General features: G+C 43.2%; 1 protein-coding gene across 1 annotated transcript in view; it reads left to right on the forward strand.

The window, feature by feature from the left end:
• Nucleotides 1-21475, forward strand: part of ACOXL (acyl-CoA oxidase like) — a 969051-nt gene that overhangs the window by 861801 nt on the left and 85775 nt on the right. The window contains exon 18 of the mRNA XM_078648763.1: nt 9911-10012. Within this exon, the coding sequence (XP_078504889.1) occupies nt 9911-10012 (102 nt within the window). The remainder of the gene's footprint in view (nt 1-9910; nt 10013-21475) is intronic.

Genomic DNA, 21475 nt, shown 5'->3' on the forward strand with positions numbered 1-21475 from the left:
GCTCCATGCCACCAACCCAAGAACAGCTGTCAGAGGGCCATCTTGCTTTGCTCCACCAGGAAGTGCAGGCTCCTTTGGCCAAGGGGGCCATTGAGAGGGTGCCTGAGAGATGGCATGGTTGCTACTTTTTGGTACAGAAGATGGACGGAGGCCTCTGCCCTATCTTAGACTTGTGCCTTCTCCTTTACTTCCTGAGGAAATAGAAGTTAAAAATGCTCATGTTGGCTCAGGTCTTGTCTACCCTGGAAACCGCGGACTGGTTGGTAGCGTTAGTCTTACAGGATGCCTATTTTCATATCCTTGCCCTGCCTGCCCACAGACGTTACCTGCGGATTACGATGGGAAATGAACATTTCAGTTTGCTGTGGTCACTTTTCGCCTCACCAGCGCCCCGGGGGTGTTCACTAAGGTGATGGCAGTGGTTGCATTGCATCTGTGGAGGTCAGGGGTTCCAGTCTTCCCCTACCTTGACGACTGACTGTTGAAAGCATGCTCGTCCCTCCTCCAGACTATGGCAGATCTCCTGAATTCACTGATGTTTTCCATCAACCTGCCAAAGTCACACATGACTCCCTTTCAGATGCTTCCTTTCATCTGAGCCATTCTAGACACAGTGCAGTTTCAGACCATTCTTCCGGAGCAGTAAATGCAAGATATTCAGGCTATGATACTGATGTTTCAGCCTCTATCTTGGATTCTGGTGAGACTGACACTTAGGCTGCTGGGCCTCGTGGCTTCCTGTATCCTGTTAGTAAATCATGTGCTGGCTTTGCAGTGGGACCTGAAGTCCCAATGGACGCAGCATCAAGGGAAACCTCTTCGACCTGGTCCATATATCAAGAGGAACTGCAAAATATCTGCAATAATGGTGGATTGACTGCAGTTGGGTCAGCAACAGACCCATCTCCCTTCCCCTCCCAGATCTCGAAGTGGTGACAGATGTGTTGCTGCTGGGTTGTTCTGCCATCTTAAAGAGATTGAGATCAGAAGACTCTGGTCTCCAGCGAAGTCTCGGCTCCATATAAATTTGTTGGAGCTGAGAGAAATCTGCCTGGAACTGGAAGTCTTTCTACCACCCATCAAGGGGAGGCTGGTTCAGGTGTCCAGGGACAACACCAACACCAAATGGTATTGCAACAACCAAGGCAGGGTGAGGCCGTGACTTCTGTGGCAAAAGAATCTGTACCTGGCTGGAGTGGCAGAACATCTTTCCGGTTGTTAAGCACATTGCAGGTTATTTGAATGTCAGGGTGGATGAGCTGAAGCGGCGGTGCCTGGCAGACCATGAATGGCATCTGCACCAGGAAATGGCACCCACTCTTTTTCTAGAGTGAGGAAAGTCTTTGCTTGATCTTTTCGCCACCGTCGGGAATGCACAATGTCATTGCTTCTACTCTTTGGAATTTCCAAGGTGGCTCTCAGTCGGAGACACATTTCTTATTGAGTGGATTTCAGGACTTCTGTACGCCTATCTGCCAATACCATCACTGCGGCGAGTTCTCAAGAAGACGTGGACTGACTTCGCCCAAGTCATCCTAGTGACCCAGGATTGGGCTCATAGGGTGTGATATCCAGAGCATGAGCGTTGCTCCTTCGATCAGGCTGCCCCTCTGGTAGGACCTCCTGCCTCAGCAACATGGTAGGGGGCTACTTTCAAACTTGCGTGCTCTTCAACTTTGTGCGTGGAGAATTAGTGGTGACAATAGAGAGTGTTTGCTCTTCCTCCTGAAGTCTGTGATGTTATACTGGCAGCCAGGCTTCCATCTACCAAATTCATCTACACCTGCCATTGGGAGAAGCTTATGGAATGGTGTTCCACACGCCTAGTGGATCCCCTTTCTGCACCTTTGTCAGAGGTTTTGTTGTTTGTTCTTTCCCTTGCCTGGCCTTTCCTTGGGCACTGTTAAAGGTTATTTGTGAACCATCTTGGCCTTCCTCCGGCAGCCGGATCATCCTTCCCTTTTTATTTCAGTAGTTGCGACTCGTTTCCTTAAGGGATTACATATATTTTTTCTCCTGCCCCATTTGTCATGCCACAATGGGATCAGAATCTTGTCCATACATTCCCCATGTGTACTCCTTTCGAACTCCTCCATTCTTGTCCTTTACAGTTCCTCACAATCAAGACTGCTTTTCTGATGACTATCACATCAGCCAGGAGAGTGAGCAAGCTTCAAGTTCTTTCCATGAACCCTCCATACACCACCTTTTTTCGATACAAGCTGGTCTTCGGGATGCATGCCTCTTTTCTTCTGAAAGTGATCACCCCCTTTCATGTTACCCTGAGTATCACTGCCTACTTTCTATGCTCCGCCTCACTCTTCCAAGGAAGAGAAAAGGCTCCATTGCTTAGACCCTAAAGAGCTCCCTTTTTTCATTGATTGTACCAAAGATCACTGGGTGGATGATCAGCTCTTTATTGGGTTTACTGGAGCAAAGAAGGGTAAGGCCGTCCAAAACTGCACCATCTCCCAATGAATTGGCCTTTGTATCAGGTGAAAAAAGAACTTCCAAAAGGGCCATGTGCCCATTCCAATAGGAACAAAGCTGCCACTATTGCGTTAGAATGCGGGGTATCAGTCCTGGACATTTGACAGGCAGCTACGTGAGCATCTCTGCACAAGTTTGCCAAACACTACTGCCCTGACAGCCCGGTCCTCCAGGACTTTTTGGTCTAGCAAGTTTGCAGACCAACCTCCGGGAAGGTATTGCTGGGGTATCTATTTGAAGGCGAGGAATCTCTGGTTAGTAGCCTTTATCAAGTGGAAAAGTTACTTAACTTTGGTAATGCCTTATCTGGTAGGAAATCTTTCTAACCACAGATTCCTCACCAACCCTCCAATCCTCCATGCTCTGTGACTTGGGCTGTTTTCTCAAAAGATCCCGCTAGATTCTGCACACCGGTTGATACATGTACATTGGTTTTAACGTGGCTTCATGTTTTTGGTGCAAAAACAATCACAAAAGAAATGGATATCTGCATGCCAGGGTGGCGTTTATATGGGCACCGCAACATCTCTTGCGTCGCTGAGCTGATCGACACCACCTACCAGTGCATAGAGGTACTGCACAAGATTTTCCAAATCGAGACTGATGCCTGGAGAATATTCTAAGATGGTGAATCTTCGGTTAGATAGAGTCTCTACCAGTTAAGTTGTTACTGTAAGTAATGTGTCCTTCTAGCCATAGTAGGGATTTGCAGTTGTAGGTTTAGTCTTTTGTCAGTGATAAAACCCAGGCATTTCACTTTATCTACAATTGATAGTTTGCAGTACTGGAGAGTACAGGAATTGATGCATGAATGTACAGGCAGGTTGGATCATTTTTGGGAGAGATTAGCAAAAACTGTTTTTCAGGGGATCGAAGTAATAAGATATAATTAGATATCCAACTTTCGGCTTTTTCCATGGTGTTGGAAGGAAGAGGTATGCTCCTTGACAGTATTGTAGAACCTTATTCCCTCTAAGGGAAAAAGAGAGCATTTTAATCCCAGGTTCTCTAGCACTTCCTCATTGCACATTTAAGTCTGCAAGCAAACTGCCTGACTTGGAGATTGTCAGATCGTTCGTAATATGTTCCTCAATGAATGTGGTATTGTCGCCTGGAGGGTCGTAGATAATATCTAATCTAATCGCTGAGGCATTGAGAGCTGTAACTTCCAGGGATAAGCATTGAAAAGAGTAGTATTGGTCATTGGGAAGTCTTCTACAGAGAATTGAGTTCTTAACTATGGAGAAAGGACTAATGCAGAGGAAGGAGGACGTCCAGAATGTTATGTAATGTATCTAAAAGCTAGGATTCTTATAGAACAACAATATCTAGATCGATACTAACAATGGTGTTGGATACATCCACACAGTGCTTTATTGCAGATCTGCAGTTATGCATCAGACTGTGTAGAGAGGAGTGGATGATGTGGGAGTAGCTCGTGGTTCAATAGTTACCTGAGTATGGTTACTATGTTTCACCGATTAGGTATAGTTAAAGTGCGAGGTGGCCTGTGATTTTTGATTGTGATAATGGGAAAGTTAACACAGGTTTCAAGTAGACTAAGGCTGGAGATGATAATTTGGTGGTTGATAACTTTGGCCTGATTTAAGTCTTGGCAGATGGGATACTCTGTCACAAACGTGACGGAAACCCATCCGCTGAATTACAACTGCATTACATTCTGTGGCACTTGTAATACGGCAGACGGGATATCTAACACTTATGTGATGGAGTATCCCATCCACCCAGATCCAAATCAGCCCCTTTATCTTTCCATGTGCCTGCCCGGTGCTCCTAAGTTAATACACTTCAGCCCAATGTCTGTCATAAAATGCAATTATGCCTAGATCGAAGAGTCAAATCTCTTGGTTTTCTGATTTTATGTTCTTCAAAATGAAGGAACTCTGAAAAATAGAGGCAAAGCAGAGAAAACTAAAACCTTCACTACCCTCTTTGCCCTGAAAGCAAAAAGGAAATACAAGCTCAAAAACATCCACACCAGAGCACCACATCTGCAGGTTAAGAATCAGTTCTCTATGAACAGACCCAAAGAACTAGCCCAGATAGTAATCTTTAAATCCAATCCTCCAACAAACCTTCAGCCAATTTACTCTAAATCGATCTGCATACAATTTGAGAACTTCTTTATCAACAAATTTTCACTACGTAGGAAGTCACCACGCATTTGCTATGGGCACAAAGACAAATTTTATCTAATACCCTGGTACCTTACGGTCAAAATTCAAGCCAACTCGACGGAGCACCTAAACAAGATGACCATTCTATTTCAAATGTTAGGAGCTGTCTAACCACTCAGAAAGCTCCCTTTGTGGGCCGTAGCTCCCGAGCTCCCACCTTTCTGAACGGGTGATATGTCCTGTCCAGGTGTTTCATCTCCCCTTCGATTTAAGCTTATTTTTTTCATTCAAGCTCTGGAAGGAGACAAACGCCTTTGCTGGGCCACCAGACCAATGCAGTCCCAGCTATTTTTATCACAAGAAGCTGCTTTCTCATCCATGCGGTGCTGGCACGACCCTTCCTTCACTCAAGGGGAAGCAAACCCTAACAAGCCTTGAAAAGGAGCACAATAACAAAACAATGTTAGTTTTTTTATGCTTGCCGTTTGTGTTTGTAGTCCCCCTTCGCGAAGTAAGGGGAGATCCAACATGTGTTGTGCTTCTGCTGCCGGACAGAACCTCCTGAATTCACCTTCTGGGAGGGAGGGATGTTAACAGCCTTACTTCCCTTCCTTGCATGGTGCTAATGGTTTTTAATTACCCATCCCTCTTGGCGGACCCCCACATGGTGATCAGGCCCATTCAGTTTAATCAACAGTCAATTTCACTCGCAGGTGTGAGCAATAGTGCCCAACTTCTGGCTTGATTACTTTAATGTTGTAAGAACTGCCAAAAGAATGTTGAGCTCTCCGGCAAAAGCTGGTGTTCCTACAAGAATATTCTTTCCCTGGCACACAAAAAACGTTCAAATTATGCCTTTGCTGAGGAAACCGCAGCCTGCCCCCATTCAACTCTCCAACTGCTGGCTGTTCCCAACCCCCCTATTGTGAGATAAGATCCTATTACCCAGGGCTTTAAGTGGGTTGCAAAAACTGGGGGGCTCTCAAAGGGGCGTGGCCAATGTAATTAAGGGTGTGGCTTAAAAACACATAAGCTAAAAATCTGTGTTTAGCATAGTGAGCCGCCCGAATTATATTTTGCTGTTTTTGCCATTCCATCCAGATATATGATACAACAAGTAACATCATACCTACAACAAGTCAGGACTATTGGCTTTGTCATTGAAAGTTAGTTATACAAGATAAATAAACAGCAATTATGGCTTGTATATAATATTGAAAAAGCTTCCACTTAAAGCCCTGCTGACACCACGACAATGCTGCTCCTCCTGAGTTTCAAAAAGAGAAGGGAAATCCAGAGGAGAAAATGACTCTTAAAAGGATTTCCCTTCCCCTACAACGCTCACCTGACATGACGTCATGCTGTAACTTCTCCACTAGCGAGAAGTGAGCAGTGTGAACACGCGCACATCGATGTGCCTGCGGTCACAGCAGTCTGGAAAAAAGCGAACCGCCTGCGCCAGGGCACAAAACAGAGCCCAATAGAAACCCGTTTCGATGCCCCCTTTAAAAAACTGCCGGTGCTCAGCACCGGTGAGACCCGGCCCACTTAAAGCCCTGCTATTACCTCAGTTTAGGTGTCAAGATGCTAGCACAATTCCATAGTCTTTTGCAAAAAAACAACTTAAATACTTGACTACATTCACTGAATGTTGAACAAAGGTAACGCCTGCATTTAGTCAAAAATGGTATGATGTTTTGAATTACATGATATACCACAAATTCTTTACTGCAAAGTTCTTACACAGCTTTGCACTCATACTTAGTCCCATATACCTTTAGAAAATACTGCCGGTTCTTGGGAAGAATTCCAAAACCGTTGTCAGTTACCGCCAGCCTTCTGGTCAGAATGTTTCCAGTAATTAAATGATTAGATCTGTTGTAACTTTCTTCAGATCGATTACTTCTAATGCCAACTCCTCCCAAGTTCCGGCTGGCACTTCATCTGATTTGAACAGCGAGACTATAAATACAGAATTTAGCTTGCTACACAGACAAAATAAATCAAAATGTAATAAAAAAATGACTCTCGGGATCACTTACTGCTCACTTCAGGGCAACCCTCAACAGTGAAGTAATGACATGCTCTGTAAATGCATAATCGCGGTAAAAATATGGGTGCTAAAAAATCCGAGGCAAAGGCATGCGATGTATTTACCTCGTTGTAAAAGGCTGTTTCCCTTCTTGATGGGCACTCACCTTTCACGTTATGACTGTTCAACTTGAACTTTGAGCTCCACTATCCACTCACTGGCGATATATACATTCTTATTGCATTCAAATGAATTTCTACTAGTAGCTCATTCGTCTTCTCGAGCATGGACTATGGAAAAAGCCTAATGCACATTGACTCTCTCAAGCTGCTACTTCATTCAGCTGCGAGGCTTCAGATATGAAAAAGTTGACCATTTCACATCCATTGTAGGAAAAATCAAACTAGTGTGTATAACAGTCAACGGCCTCTATCGTCATCAACTTAAGTGCCTGTTTTTCTCCTCAAAAATCTTGAGAGGTAATAAAACCTAAGAAGTATACCAAAGTATTAATATTTCAAAAGAGATGTTAAACTCTCCTCTGACTGCATCTAACTCTAATCACCTCATTCACTCTCAATCCTGTATTTTCTCTCATTTCATTATTTTCTACCTCTCTTCTGACTGGCTCTTCCTTCTTCTTGTCTTCAGCATAACATTGAGGTACTTTTTAATTATACAGAAATAAAAGAAATTAAAATAAATATCTAAAAAACGAAAATATTAACGTTATGGGGAAGGAAAAAGGTTAAACCCTTCACCTGGAAATTAGGAGGAACACCAGTCGAACTAGTATCTACTTATACATATCTAGAGGGAGTTTTTTCTCAGTCTCTTTAACTGCTTTGCATTTCCAACTGACTGCATTAAAAGTAGTAGCTCACCTTAGTGCAATAAAAAGGTTTTATCAGTCCTCGAGGAGATGACATTTTCTTGCCCTCCTGGAAATTTATCGCACAAAGATTACTCGATATACTAATCTACGGACTAGAGTACATCTCTACAAATTATTTTTTTTTAAATCTTAAAGAAGGAAATCTGCGTACGATCACATCTACAAGCCAAGCCACACCTGTACAATTACTTCGACTAGAACTAGATGTAGTTAGCGCACATACAAGACCCTTGGCAAATCTTATCAGATGGGCCTATAACTCATTACATGCACCCGCAGGCTCTCTGAGAGCGCTTGAACGTCAATAAACTTTTAGGGCTGACTCATGGAAAAATATCTATAAAGAGAACTTAGCGACTGCTCTGAAGTATTTCCAATGCTCCATAAAACTCCTCCAATCCTGGTCACCAGCTCTTTTGAAGCTTTTCCTGAAAAAAATCCAGCCCAAGATTGTTCTTTGATGTAGTTAAGTTTCATTGCCTTCAGCTGTCTCATTATAAGCCTTTTGTAGCAGCAGTGGAATGTAAAGTCAGACCCAAATATCTGAGTTTCTCATTAGAACATAAGGTCAGGCATCCCATTCTGATGTTAAGACTGAGGACACTACCACTAAAAGATCCAAATAAAAACTGGGGGGCACATTTGACAAATCTGGCCTCTGCGATCTTTGTAGTGGAGGAACCTAAGACTTGGAACGTGTATTATTAATTTCTCCCAACATACATCTGGTTGAAGCATGCAGCTTTTTTATAAAACCTATCTGCACTAAGTATAATATCTCTAGAACCATAGATCTGTTTGAGTTAATAAGAGTTCCCCTGGATGAATTTGTATGCTATAAAGTATTTACATTTTTTAAAACTGTATCGCTGTTTTAGAAATGTTTGAACTATGACTAACAATATTTTATGTATATATGATATTTGTATATTGTGGATCACTGATGAGGTCTATTCCAATAAAATTTGATTTGATTTGATTCTTCCTGTGACCCCTCACTACACTTATCTTCCCCATTACCTTTCTTCTTTTGTTTTGCAAAATCTACCTACTTTTAGCGCTCACATTTCTTTGCTGTCTTAGTTTATTTGCATTTCCATTTGGTTCATCCATGGGTTTCGGGAAGGCTCACTGGAACCTCAGCTGTATAGTCCTGCTTTACAATACTGCAAAGTAAAAAAAACAAAACTATATTACACGTCTAAGGTTGGCTTGACCCAAACCCTTTGACGACAATGCCAATGTTAACAATGATTTGAGATCAGTGCGTATTTTTCGTTGTACTGCCTGCAAGAAAAAAGGGTGAACGTGCCCTGCCTCTGAGGTAAGATTGATTGGATTTACTTAACTACCACCATGAGCCAGCCAGGTTTGCTGTACATGCGCAGTGCTATTGGCTATTTGGTGTGCATCATTCCACCGTATCTGCAGTGCCTGCATTGCAACATCTTCAATTGTTTATCCCATACATGCGCTCAATATAGAAAGTAATCAGGTTTTTTTTTTGGGACCACAGCATTCTTTTTAATGTTTTAGCCAGGGCTCCAAAGGCAAGCCAGACATTGACCTTGTTAATACTTGAAATGTTTGGGGTGTAATGACTCTTGTACCTTTCATGGCAAACATAATATATTCCGTTCATACCATAAGGGGCTTTGATTCCGCCACCTTCAGCCATTGGCTTCTTTGGCTCAGAAACCTTCTACCATTGGCTGGAGACATTTTCAATCTATGTTAGACCAGCTCACTAGAGTAATTAAGTCTAGCCTTATTTTTGTTGCTGTTTTGGTATATTGTTCCGCCTCCATTTTGGTGCACTGCCATCACATGTTTAATTCTTTATCTCATCTGTGCATTGTATAATCAAAGCAATAATACGTTTTTTATTTTTTTGAATGGCCGCTTACAATTAGTTTTCGTTGTTGCCATCTTCTCATTGCTGCCTTCGTATCTATTGGCTTTGCCAGTGCTTATTTCTGTAGTATGGTGTGGTGGTGGAAAATAAATGCCCGTAGCAGTGTTGTATTAGATTCCACATTGCATTTCATATTTAGGGGAAACATTCCCTTTTAATTTTTTGTATTGAAACTGTTACAGTTAAAAAGTGGAAGTTTCTCACTGAAAATCCTTGTCCACGCCTTTTATTCGTACTTTGATTCCGTGATGAAACACCGTTTAAAAGGGTTGCGCAATGGGAGGGAAGAATACATATGATCTTGGAGAATGTTTATTTTCTATTCTATATTTTAGAAGATTAACTGCCTTAATTTGCTTCAGTAATATTGACGTGCCATTCCAAATACATTATTGTTCTATTATGCTAATTATGTATTTGTATCTGTGTTTTTTCTTTAGTTCTGTCTTTTATATGGAACAAAGCTGGTGTTTCAAGAAAGGGCTTGGTACTTAGAACACAAATACCTAACCCCAGCAACCAGTACCAAAATTAGAAATCAGGTAATATTTTATTTACAGCATGAGGTCATTTGAATGCTGCTGCATTAAATCTCACTTTTGTATCCTCAGCTTCACGTTGCTTTCTATCCATGTGATTGCCTCTGCAGAGTGCAACTTCAAAATGCTATTGTAGATGACATCTTATTACATGTCTCAGATGAACTTCCATTTGATAATGGTAGAGTAAATTACAAACACCTCATTGGAGTCTCTTAATTTATGCAAACTTGTACATGCCAAACGTACCCTGCTTAGATATGTGTACATGGTTCTCTGTCACTTACCAGTCATTCTAAGTTTCCTGTACCAACAGAAATATTAGTGTGGGCCCAACTACATTTTTGAGGTCTTTAGCACCATCACTGAACAGCAGTGTCAATTTCTCAGGGTGGTTAGTATCTAAGTCGTCCGCATCTACAATCACATCATTGACGAGCATTTGACTCATAACGTTTTTCCCAAATATCTGTGCTGAACATTTAAAATTCTGGACACATTTTTAAAATGTTTAAAAAAAGATGGCGCCATCGAAGCTTCTCCTTAAGGAGCCTTCATAGAATGTCTCAACCAGCTGCTGCGAAAAGCAAAAAGATGGTGGATGAAATGATGGAATTAATCTCAGCTCTAGTTTTTACTAAGGCCTCATTCTATCATTGTTTGCTCTGTGTGTCACTTCAGACATCATAAACCTTATGCAAAGAGCTTCTGACATGCTTCATCAGGAAGAGTCCAGCCCAAACTACCTGGCCATGATTCTTCTGAAAGGGAATTAAGTAATTTTCCGCAACTCAGAATCATTCCTCCCCATTGCCTATATTTCTACCTATGAAGGATAGCTTTTTTCAATATAAATGGGGTGGGCTTTGGGTCATCTGCCTTCTGCCATTGCTTGTTTGGGCCAGCCGCCTTTAGCCGTTACTTTGAGACTTTGTCAAACACATCATGAATCGTCGCACAGGAGTATTTCTTCTCACCCTCGTGCTGTTGGCTGTATCATTCCGCCTCCTAGGGAGTTCTTACATTGCATGAAGTGTATTGTTTCAGCATGTGGTAAGGACTATCTGGGGATGCAGAAGCCATCTCGAAAAGAAGGCTTTCCCCTCTGAAAGCAATAGGTTCTGCATTGATACAAGTAATATCAACCAGGTATTCAGTTCCTTTGAAAGTGTAGGAACGAGAATCTGGGACTAGTCGTTTTTATACCCAAAAGGGTGGACAGGAGTCCACTCCTCCTGCGACAGCATCCTCACATGTGGTCTAGTGCACCCTGCTTGACAGGTGACTTATCTAGGCCCAGGCAGTGGTTTGCAGGCATGGCACACAGGGATGTGTGCTATGTCGACTCTTCACTTTTCTTTGCACCAAAACACGGGATGTATGACGTTACAACGCAGGCTATTACAACGCCTGCCTTTACATCGCGGTTTTTACATCGCAATCCATTACAACGCATAGTGCTTTTGGGTGTTGGATAGTGAATAGTTTAATTTACTATTCCAACTCCAGTCTCCGTGGACACCAGGGAAGGTGTTGGATAGTAAATTAAACTTATTCCCTATCCTAGAGCGCCCCCCAGCGCAATGCGTTGTAATGGTTTGCATTGTAATGACCGCGTTGTAATGGTAGTGCGTTGTAAAAGTTTCGTTGTAAAGGTTGTTTACCCAAAACACGCAACCAATTACAAGGGGCGGCATAATATGACCTGTCTTATTAATGTTCTTCAGACAAGTTATATGGCAACCCTGCAACTGGACAGTTTGTGACGCAAACTATTAGTACATAAGTCAAAATGCAAATCGCATTAACATTTTGAAACCAGTCGGTGTGCAACTGCACTTTCCTGGTGTCCGAATGGGAATAGTACATCAGGCCCTAACGTAGTTCCCTTCGAGTTGTGTGATAACTAAAACATCAATGCAGGTTTCCTCACGTATTTCACCAGGTACAACCAGTGGCGTAACAAAAAGTAAGGGATCCCCCCTGTAAAGTATATGGAGAGGGACCCCCACTCTCTGGACCCAGTCAGGAGCTCTCAGTGCACAGGCCCAGCTTACCTTTGACAAGGGGCTTACCTGTGGCCAGAGATGTGCCAATTGTGGGTACAAAGGTACAGTTTTGGGAAAGAATACAGGCGTTCTTGAAAAGGAAATATTTTTTTTACAAAAGCAACCTGTATCAGTTAAAGGGAAAGATGCTGGTTTTAAAATGTAATTTGTTTAGGAACACATCGGGAGAACTGCCTGTGGTCGGCAGTGGTATCACTGTTTGCTCCCCAAGTCCGCCAACATGATCCTTTTCCACCTCAACTTGGGGACAGGTTCAATAGTTTGCAAATGCAACAGCGGTCACAAACTAATGATAGATTTTATTGTAACACCAAACAGAAGGTAGGTGCCTTTTTCACATCTCCTCCTGTTTGTGTGTGTTAATGGATCACGAAAACCCTTTTATGAGTCAGAAAGACGTTTAGGGGTTTGGATACGTTGCTAAAAGGTATTTTTCGTGACACTAACCCTGTGTTTCTGCTAATTGCAGACTTTGCAACTGCATGTTTGTTGTAGACCAAAACTCCCTTAATCATAAACATAGGCATTGTGAAGTTTCTATGTATTCAGTGGATTTGGAAAAAAACGTGAAAATAAAATGGTATTGTAATGTGTTTTGCCATTTGCATCTCAGGCTGTTACAGCTTGTATTTCTCCGACGCCCTTTTTAATCTTTTTCCTCTTTGCTGACGTTGCAGATTTGCCAGCAAAAGACCTACAACAAACAAATTCAGAAAAAAATGCTATTGGCAATGCGAAATGTATTAATATTCTTTGCTCAAAAAACGTTAGAAATAATGCTGCTTCTTTCACAGCCAAATAAGGCAGAGCTAATGCTGGAAAATCTCAAGAAATTGTGTTTAATTTCTCCTGATCCGCTATTTTGTGTACATCCCCTTTCGAATCCAGCCAGGCCATGGAGATTCTTGATTGTGGTATTGTGTTGGTGACATGGATGAGTCAAACGCCCAGTCGGTGGGTTCTAGTGCACAGCTTTTTATGTGCATGTGGGTTTAGTCACTCCAGTTAGCAATACCATAACATTCTCATTGATGTGACATCTGTAACGTGGGCTATACATTTCCATACCTGATATGTGTTTCTTCAAATCACTACTACAATATTACATTCTCTTATTTGAATTGATGAGTATAAAAAGCACAGTTTCCCATTGGCCACTGCATTCTGTTTGATAATTTGCAAATCACTTCTTTGCACAGGATCCAATACATTCTGGACTCCACAGCTTCCCCGTGGTGCTATATTACACATTTATCCAACAAGTGCTAGGCGTTCTAGCTCAAATGAAGTCCAGAGTCTAGTGAGAGAAATAACTGCGTTCCCCTCCATAAGTACTCACCAAACGCTGCATCTCTCATCTTCACTAGAAATGCCATATCCCAGAATCCGCCCTACAGAATGGGTCTTACAGCTTCCACGGAGGACAGGGGTCACAAATATTGAATTACACATCAAGTAGCTGTGCTCCACCGTTTTTTCAAAGTGCTAAGTCTCATAAGCGCCCCCCAACATAGCACCCCATGTCCCAAAGTGCTTGATACTATTCCTTTTACAAATCAGCTGTGTTGTGCAGGGCAACATCTCTGCCTCAAAGTGCTGACTCCCAGGCTATCAATTATGTGTGCAACACCACTTCCTGAAAGTGCTGGTTGACGTTATCTCCCTAAAGGCTTGATTAAACGTTCTCTACAGTGTTGATTACACAATGCCCTCCTCCCGCACCATGTGACATGTCTTTCTTAAGTTGCAGAATCACACTAAACTGCCCCTGCTACAACCCACCCACACCTACAAGGTGCAGGACCACACATGATGTGATAAGTGTTATGTCACAAATCACGTCTGAATTACTGGATCACATCTCCCCACAGTGCAGAATCACTCCATCCCCCTAAAGTGCTGAAATGCACGTCCTCTACAGTTCTGATCACACGAGATTCCCCACTACTGTGCACCACCTCTCCGGCAAAGTGTAATCCTGCACTTTGATGGGTTAGTGTGATCTTGCGCCTTGGGCGAATAGTGTGATCCACACTTTGAGGGGATAGTTGATCCTGCACTTAGAGGGGATAGTGTGATCCTGCACTTTGAAGTGCTAGTGTGATCCAGCACTTTGAGAGGGATGCTGTGATCCAGCACTTTGAGGGGACAGTGTGGTCCTGCACTTTTAGGGAATAGTGTGATCTGGCACTTTGAGGGGATAGTGTGATCCTGCACTTTGAGGGAATAGTCTGACCCAGCACTTTGAGGGGATAGTGTAATCCTGCACATTGAGGCGCTAATGTGATCCAGCACTTTGAGGGGATAGCGTGATCCTGCACTTTGAGGGAATAGTGTGATCCTACACTTTGAGGGGATAGTGTGAACCTGTACTTTGAGGCGCTAGTGTGACCCAGCACTTTGATGGGATAGTGTGATCCTGCACTTTGAGGGGATAGTCAGATCCAGATCTTTGGAGGAGATAGTGTAATCCTACACTTTGAGGGAATAGTGTGATCCAGCACTTTGAGAGGGATAGTGATCCAACACTTTGAGGGGGATAGTCAGATCATGATCTTTGGAGGGGATACTGTGATCCTGCACTTTGAGGGAATAGTGTGATCCAGCACATTGAGAGTGATAGTGAGATCCAGCACTTTGAGGGGATAGTCAGATACAGATCTTTGGAGGCAATAGTGTGATCCAGCACTTTGAGAGGGATAGTGTGATCTAGCACTTTGAGGGGATAGTCAGATCCAGATCTTTGAAGGGGATAGTGTGATCCTGCACTTTGAAAGGGATAGTGCGATCCAGCACTTTGATGGGATAGTGTGGTCCTGCACTTTAGGGGATATAGTCTGATCCAGCACTTTGAGAGGGATAGTGTGATCCAGCACTTTGAGGGGATAGTCAGATACACATCTTTGGAGGGGATAGTGTGATCCTGCACTTTGAGGGAATAATGTGGTCCATCACTTTGAGAGGGATAGTGAGATCCTGCACTTTGAGGGAATAATGTGATCCAGCACTTTGAGAGGGATAGTGAGATCCTGCACTTTGAGGGAATAGTGTGATCCTGCACTTTAGAGAAGACGTGCAAATCGCCAATTCCCTTAAAGCCCAAGCAGTATTTTTCAACGCAGTTAAAGTAGTTTAGTCGTACCGGAAGCATTACTGTACAACCATGAAGTTGTTATAACGTTTGCAGTGCCAGCACTGATTGGCTGTCGTTGCTTCCTTTGAAGAGTTTGCCTCGCTGGGATTGTGAGTGATGCTGACCCCAGGTGCGCAGTGTGCATTATCCCCCCTCGCCCCTCCCCTTCCGAGGCATGCAGGGCCATAGGCTGTGAATATTAGAGTATGCCTCGGAGACTTACCCTGTTAATGTACAAGGTCTCTTGGGATATGATAAGAAAGCGTCCTGCCTTGTGCATCTGTGCGTCGATTTTCCCAGCATTCCTAGAGACAGGAGCAGTCACGCTCCCATTGTCCACCCGCCTCTTCCTCATCTAGCTTGTCGATATAGGAGCCAAAAGTGACCGCTGGCTTCGTGGGAACCAATAAAGTGGGCGGGTTTGAGTCACAGCGAAAATGGCGACCGTCTTTGAAAAGCTGCGATCTATAACCCGAAACGAAAGAACGAGCTGAAAACGAATTACCTCATTCTAAAGAAAAGCCATTTAAGCAAAATTCATCTCTGAGCTCCACTGACAGGAATCCTATCAAAATCAAGGAACCAGTACATTGTTTCTGGTATAGCAGTTAAATGTGTTATCAGCCAATTAGACTCTATCATCGGAAAGGACGAATAATGGGCGAAATAAATGTTTGTTTTTACGAGCGTTTCAAATTACTAACGCAAGTGGTATTCGGCGTTTATTGCTGTTCCCAATTCGTCGATGACAGAAGTTCTCAGGAACTTGAATGTATTGACAGTCATTTGTTTGTATTTATTTGCAGTACAATCTTTGGAATAGAAGGGGTTTACCTAGTTAAATCGTGGGGTTGAAGGACATAGGCTGCAAAGTTGTAACAAAGACAGGTGGGGATAAATGGGACAAGACTAGAGAGATGGTACATTACATGCAATATTACATATTGACTTCTTAATCAGAGGTGTGGGGAGGGGGCAGCTGTGCGTGCGCTCGAGATGCAGGAGGTGACAATCAGACCAGGCCTGGGAGCCTGTGTCTGTTTCCCACCTGGCTTGCAATACAGCTCTTGTTGGAGAAATGCTAAGTGCACACGTCGGTTTGGCCATCCTAAGACAGCCATCCAAACACTTACAGTTCCCCCCACTCTTCCTTGAAGCTGAGGATAGCCCTGTTCCACCCTATGACTTGGCTGGCTCAATAAAACGAAAATGATATTAAAATTGTTTTATTATAATTTTATTTTTCACGTTTGCATCTGTTGGCTATCAGCAGTGGGGCGACGCTTTACCCCCATAAGGGCGTAGCCGCCCCTGCTGCAGGGTACTATTTGTCATTGCAATACTTGGGTCCAACCCGCTGGATGGCACAGGACCAAGACACTCTGTAGCACTGTCTACTGCAGTTTTAGCATATTTGTCAATTTTTAGGTCGAGACCGGGCAGCGCATGCGCTGCTACGAGGCATGCAGTATTGGAGTTTGGCTTTAACCCCTTCCATGCTCATGACGAGCTCAGCTCGTCATGCAGTACAGTGCTCCTGTGCTCATCATGACCACACCCGTTTTTATTGCTGTCCAGCACAGCAGGTGAATCGCTCTAGCAGCGATGCGGTTAAAGCACCGCCCACTCTCCGCCCATATTTGTCATTGTCCTTCGTAAATGATAGCTTGCAAGTCGTTATTAGGCTTGTTAGTCCCTCCTTGGTACCGCCTTGTCTTCATTTGTAACCTCCATGGCGGTTGGCCCTTTTACCTCTGTTGCGACACGGTATGTCTTATTTAATCTGTAAGCACTCTTTCTTTTTCTGCAGGCACAACGTGCTATCCTTGCCATGTACGCTTTCACTTTCAAGCCTCCGCGGACATTACGGCCACTTGTTTGAAGTGAAATAGGTCTTGCATTTACAATACAATAGCTTAAACGCTCGTAAATTCGAGACCTATTGCTTTGCAAATGCTTGTTGTTTGTATTGTGGGGCGGCTGCCTTATCTTTAACTAAGGCAATAAATGCACACTGGTACCTCACTTGTGAACAGCTTTTTTAAAACTAAGCAGTCCCTGAAGGTGAAGGTGCAAGGGGAAATAAATAACCATCCCCAATGCAGTGGTATGTGTCCCAAGCATGGCCCACTCGTTTTTTGTATACTTAAGTGTGTCACCTTATGTAGGACATATATGCCCAGAGGTGGGTCCCGAGCACACTGTGTCTCTGAAACCATGCTATACCTGGCTGATGAGCCCTTGTAAAAGTAAAAATGGTCCTGGGTTGCTTGTTCTTTATTTTATGTTTTTTAGAGTTTTATATAGCACGAACTAGACCCAATAAATCGGGTATCAGAGCGTTTTACATGAGCACCAGTTTCATTACAGATTGACACATTCATTTTTTTTTCTTTAGGCATGGGGAGATTAAGTGATTTGCCCAGAATCACAGGATGTTGAGCGTTATTGCCGAGACTTGTATTTGGTTCAGGGAGGATCTGGTCTGGCAGAGCAGACTGGACTGTGTGTGTCCTTTGGAGCAGGATCAAGACTGATTTGCATATTACTGGGTTTAAACTGAGGTGGCATGGAGTGCAAAATAACGATGGACTGGGATGTGGCCCAAGCAATTACTATTGGCTAAGATTAATTCAGGCATTCCATCCGTCATTTTTTTGTATACATCAGTGTGTCACCCTAAGTGGGAGTGCTATGCCCAGACATGGCTCCTGTGCACACTGTTCCACTGGAACCAAGCTAGAGCCGGCTGATGAGCACTAATAGGAGCGAAACTGGTCCTGGGTTGCTTGTCTTCCGGTTGAGGGAGGATCTGGCCTGGCAGTTCAGGCTAGACTGCTCCCATTAAAGCTGGGTCAAGACTGATTTGCATATGGCTGGGTCCAAAGTGAGGTGGCATGGTATGCAAAATAACAATGAATTGAGATCCACCGAGTAATCACCACTCTCTGAGATTGATTCGAGCATTCCTTTAATCACTTTTTTTGCACACTCCACTAGTCAATAAGGCACTATCGAGCAGGGTTAAGGCACGTGAATGCTGCCAGTATTCATCAGGTGGTCCCAACAAAGTGCCGCAGTAGAGCCTCCTCAATGCCCAGCACCAGATGGCCACCCAACTTGGCCAAAGCCTGGCCCACTGCTAGTCTCCTCAACCCCCGCCACCAGCCATTAGTTTCAGTGTCACCCACAGTGTCTGCCTGCGACCGATTCAAGTGTGTGGGCCTACCCCCCAAAAACACCAGCTTCAGAAGGGGTGGGCAGACACCTGGCTGCCTAGTTCTAAATCTACCACTTTTTCTCAGGATTCTTTAGACGGAACAAGGCCAGAAAACGAAAACTTGAACTGAAAATACATTACTTAAGGAGCAGACATGAGGCCACTAGATAAGGAAAGGCACATAGATCACTACAAACGTCACAAGGCGAATTGGAGCATATTTTAATGGGTAACACGGCACACCAGAATTTATATACAAAACAAACAATACGACAAAGAGTAATAAAGTGGGCTGATTACTAGCTTATTAAATTAGACTTACCCTAAACAGAAACAGAAAGCCACAGTAGTCAGTCAAGTTTAGATATTAAACTAAATTATACACTTGACCACGTACAGGTGTTTCATGACTAATGCACTCTACTGTATGATGCTAAATTGACTAATGGAATGGAACTGGATCGATTTTTAGCTGGGAGGGCCGTCCCAAATATCTCAGACATTCTTATTGACCCTTTGGATGAGCTGATAACTCTAATAGAGGATAAGGAAGTGATAAAATAGGTCTAGGGCAATAAGATCATGGGCCCGGATGGGTTTGTGACAACATTTTATGAAACATTTAGAGGGAAATTGGCTGAGACCTGGGCTAGTCTTACCTGGAAACGGGAGAATTAACTGTTTTTAAGATGGAATCCGAAATAATTCCAATCCCTGAGACAAAGAAAGATTTGTAACATTGTGAGGCGTACAGCCCTATTACCCTGCTTTACACGGACTCTAAAATGCTAATGAAAATTCCCTGTAAACACTTAGAATTTGGCCCATTATAATCTAAACTACAGTCAGGATTTATCCATGGTAAGGAGACGAGTAATAATATCAGATTAGCAATGGACATTTGTCAGATGGCCTCAGACACGAACGCTCAAATGATCCTTCTCCTCCTTGATGCAGAAAAGGCATTCAACAGGTTGGGCTGGTGATTTATTTTCAAGGTCCCTGACAGAACCAATATTGGTTTTAGGATTAAGAAATTTATTAAGGCCAATTTAATCTCCCACTAGACAAGTTTAAAAATAAATAACTGTACTCACGCTGAGATCAACCTGAGGAGGGCAGGCACACGGGGTGTCTGCTTTCTCATTGTAGTTTCTCCAAGGGGCTAGGACCCCTAGTACAAAAAAAATCCAAACCCATCGATTTCAGGTTAATCAATAGAAAAAATGTCTACAAATTGGTTCTAAGGTAGTAGCTATGAAGTTACCCCACAAGACTGATGCTGGAAGACCTCTCATGCTGAAATTAAAAATTCAGGTTGTATCCGATTCTATAGATCATCTGGGGGTCACTACCTCTACATGTAGAAAAGATTTATACACTGCTAATACACCGCCCATCCTGGGTGTCCTCTTAAAGTATATTTATAAATGGGGAGAATGGAAATTGCTTGGTTTGGTATAATAGCCTCCATAAAGATGAATTTCATCCCTCGACTACTCTATGTCGTCCAAACTCTGGCACTGTTAATGGGAAGAAAAGACTCCATGAATGTCCCCCAAAATTATATTCCTAAGTGAATATGTGGAGGGAGTGAGATTTCCACAGATAGATCGCTATATCAGTGCAGCTCAACTCCTTCCTTTGATGGACTTAGTGACTATGTATAATCAAAAGATCTGGGTCGAGTGATAATTTGCAACCAATCACATACTCCAATGGCTGCAACCAAGGCAGAGAGATTATAACGTTTTATTGGAATCCACACAGGTTACCTCTACTCACTACTCAGCTTGTATCAGAAGACATAGGGTGAAAAGATATCCTTCCTGCTGACCCCAATACTAATTAATCCAGATTTATTCCAGGGCTTATAAATAGCGAGTTCCGTAGTGAAACGGCTACCATAGTGGATATATATTCTAAAGGGAAACTTCTACAATCTGAAGAGATCGCCCAGCATTTGGGCTTAAATAGCACTCGAGTACTATACCTGATGTGGCGTATGCAGTCGGAGCCTCTTCAAGACAGGTTCCACATGGAATCTTACCCCTTAAAAACTTTCTGAAGGAATACATGACTGTAAAAGGTATCACTCAGGTCTGTCAGCTAGTAGATATTTTGCCAGCAGAATTTAAGCCACCCTATCTATGCCCTTAAATGAGAAACCAGATTAGGAACGGCAATAGATAAAAACTTCCTAGACCCACATGTGGGAACGAGCTATGTCATCCTCCATATATGCACAATATATGAAAAAAATAGTTATAAAATATAATATGGTAGATGGTATTTGACCCTTGTTCGTCTTCATGTAGTGTTTGGCTTGCCGCCCGAATGCTGGTGGTGTGAGACAGAGGGAGGCACAATGACCCACATGTATTGGACATGTGAAATGGTTCAGAAGTTCTGGATAGAAACAGGTGCATAAATCTAGAAGTTGGTTGGCCTGGAATTAGATTTGACCCTTTGATATGGTCCTGATGCAGTGGAAAATTTTGAATACCCATTGACTACTTTGGGGAGAAGCTTATTACACGTTTGCTTGAGCAGCCAGATTAACATTAACCAGAAAATAGCGCTGTTAGGCTTCCCCCACAATGCAAATTTGGTGGCATTAGGTTTGGTCCATTTATGCAATGGAAAAACTCACTGCATTGTTTTTTGGATAAAATCCGGAAGTTTGAAAGGGCAGGGCAGAGTAGCACTGGGCCAAGTGCGTGTTCCAACATTGACACCTGTACAGCCCCTATGTGACCCAAGCTCATCCGAGGGGTTGTTCGTAGTCTGCTTCAATGATTCAGCTTGATGGTACCATTTTGCCTGTCGAACAGTGGCAACTCGCCCCACTGCTTTGCAACAGTAAAATAAAGGAAGAAGAAAATGATAATAACTTGATGCTAGTATCATTTTATTTTCTCATGCTGCTGCAGCTTGTGGAGCGGGCGAGGCTTCTCTGCTCTCAGAGCAGGGGGAGAAGCGGTGAGGACACTAAGTGTGCATGACTGGCCAGCAGTCTTGGGCCGGCCAACTAGTCATGCGCA

Source organism: Lissotriton helveticus, chromosome 6 (genome assembly GCF_964261635.1).
Source record: "Lissotriton helveticus chromosome 6, aLisHel1.1, whole genome shotgun sequence".
In the NCBI taxonomy this organism is placed as follows: Eukaryota; Metazoa; Chordata; class Amphibia; order Caudata; family Salamandridae; genus Lissotriton; species Lissotriton helveticus.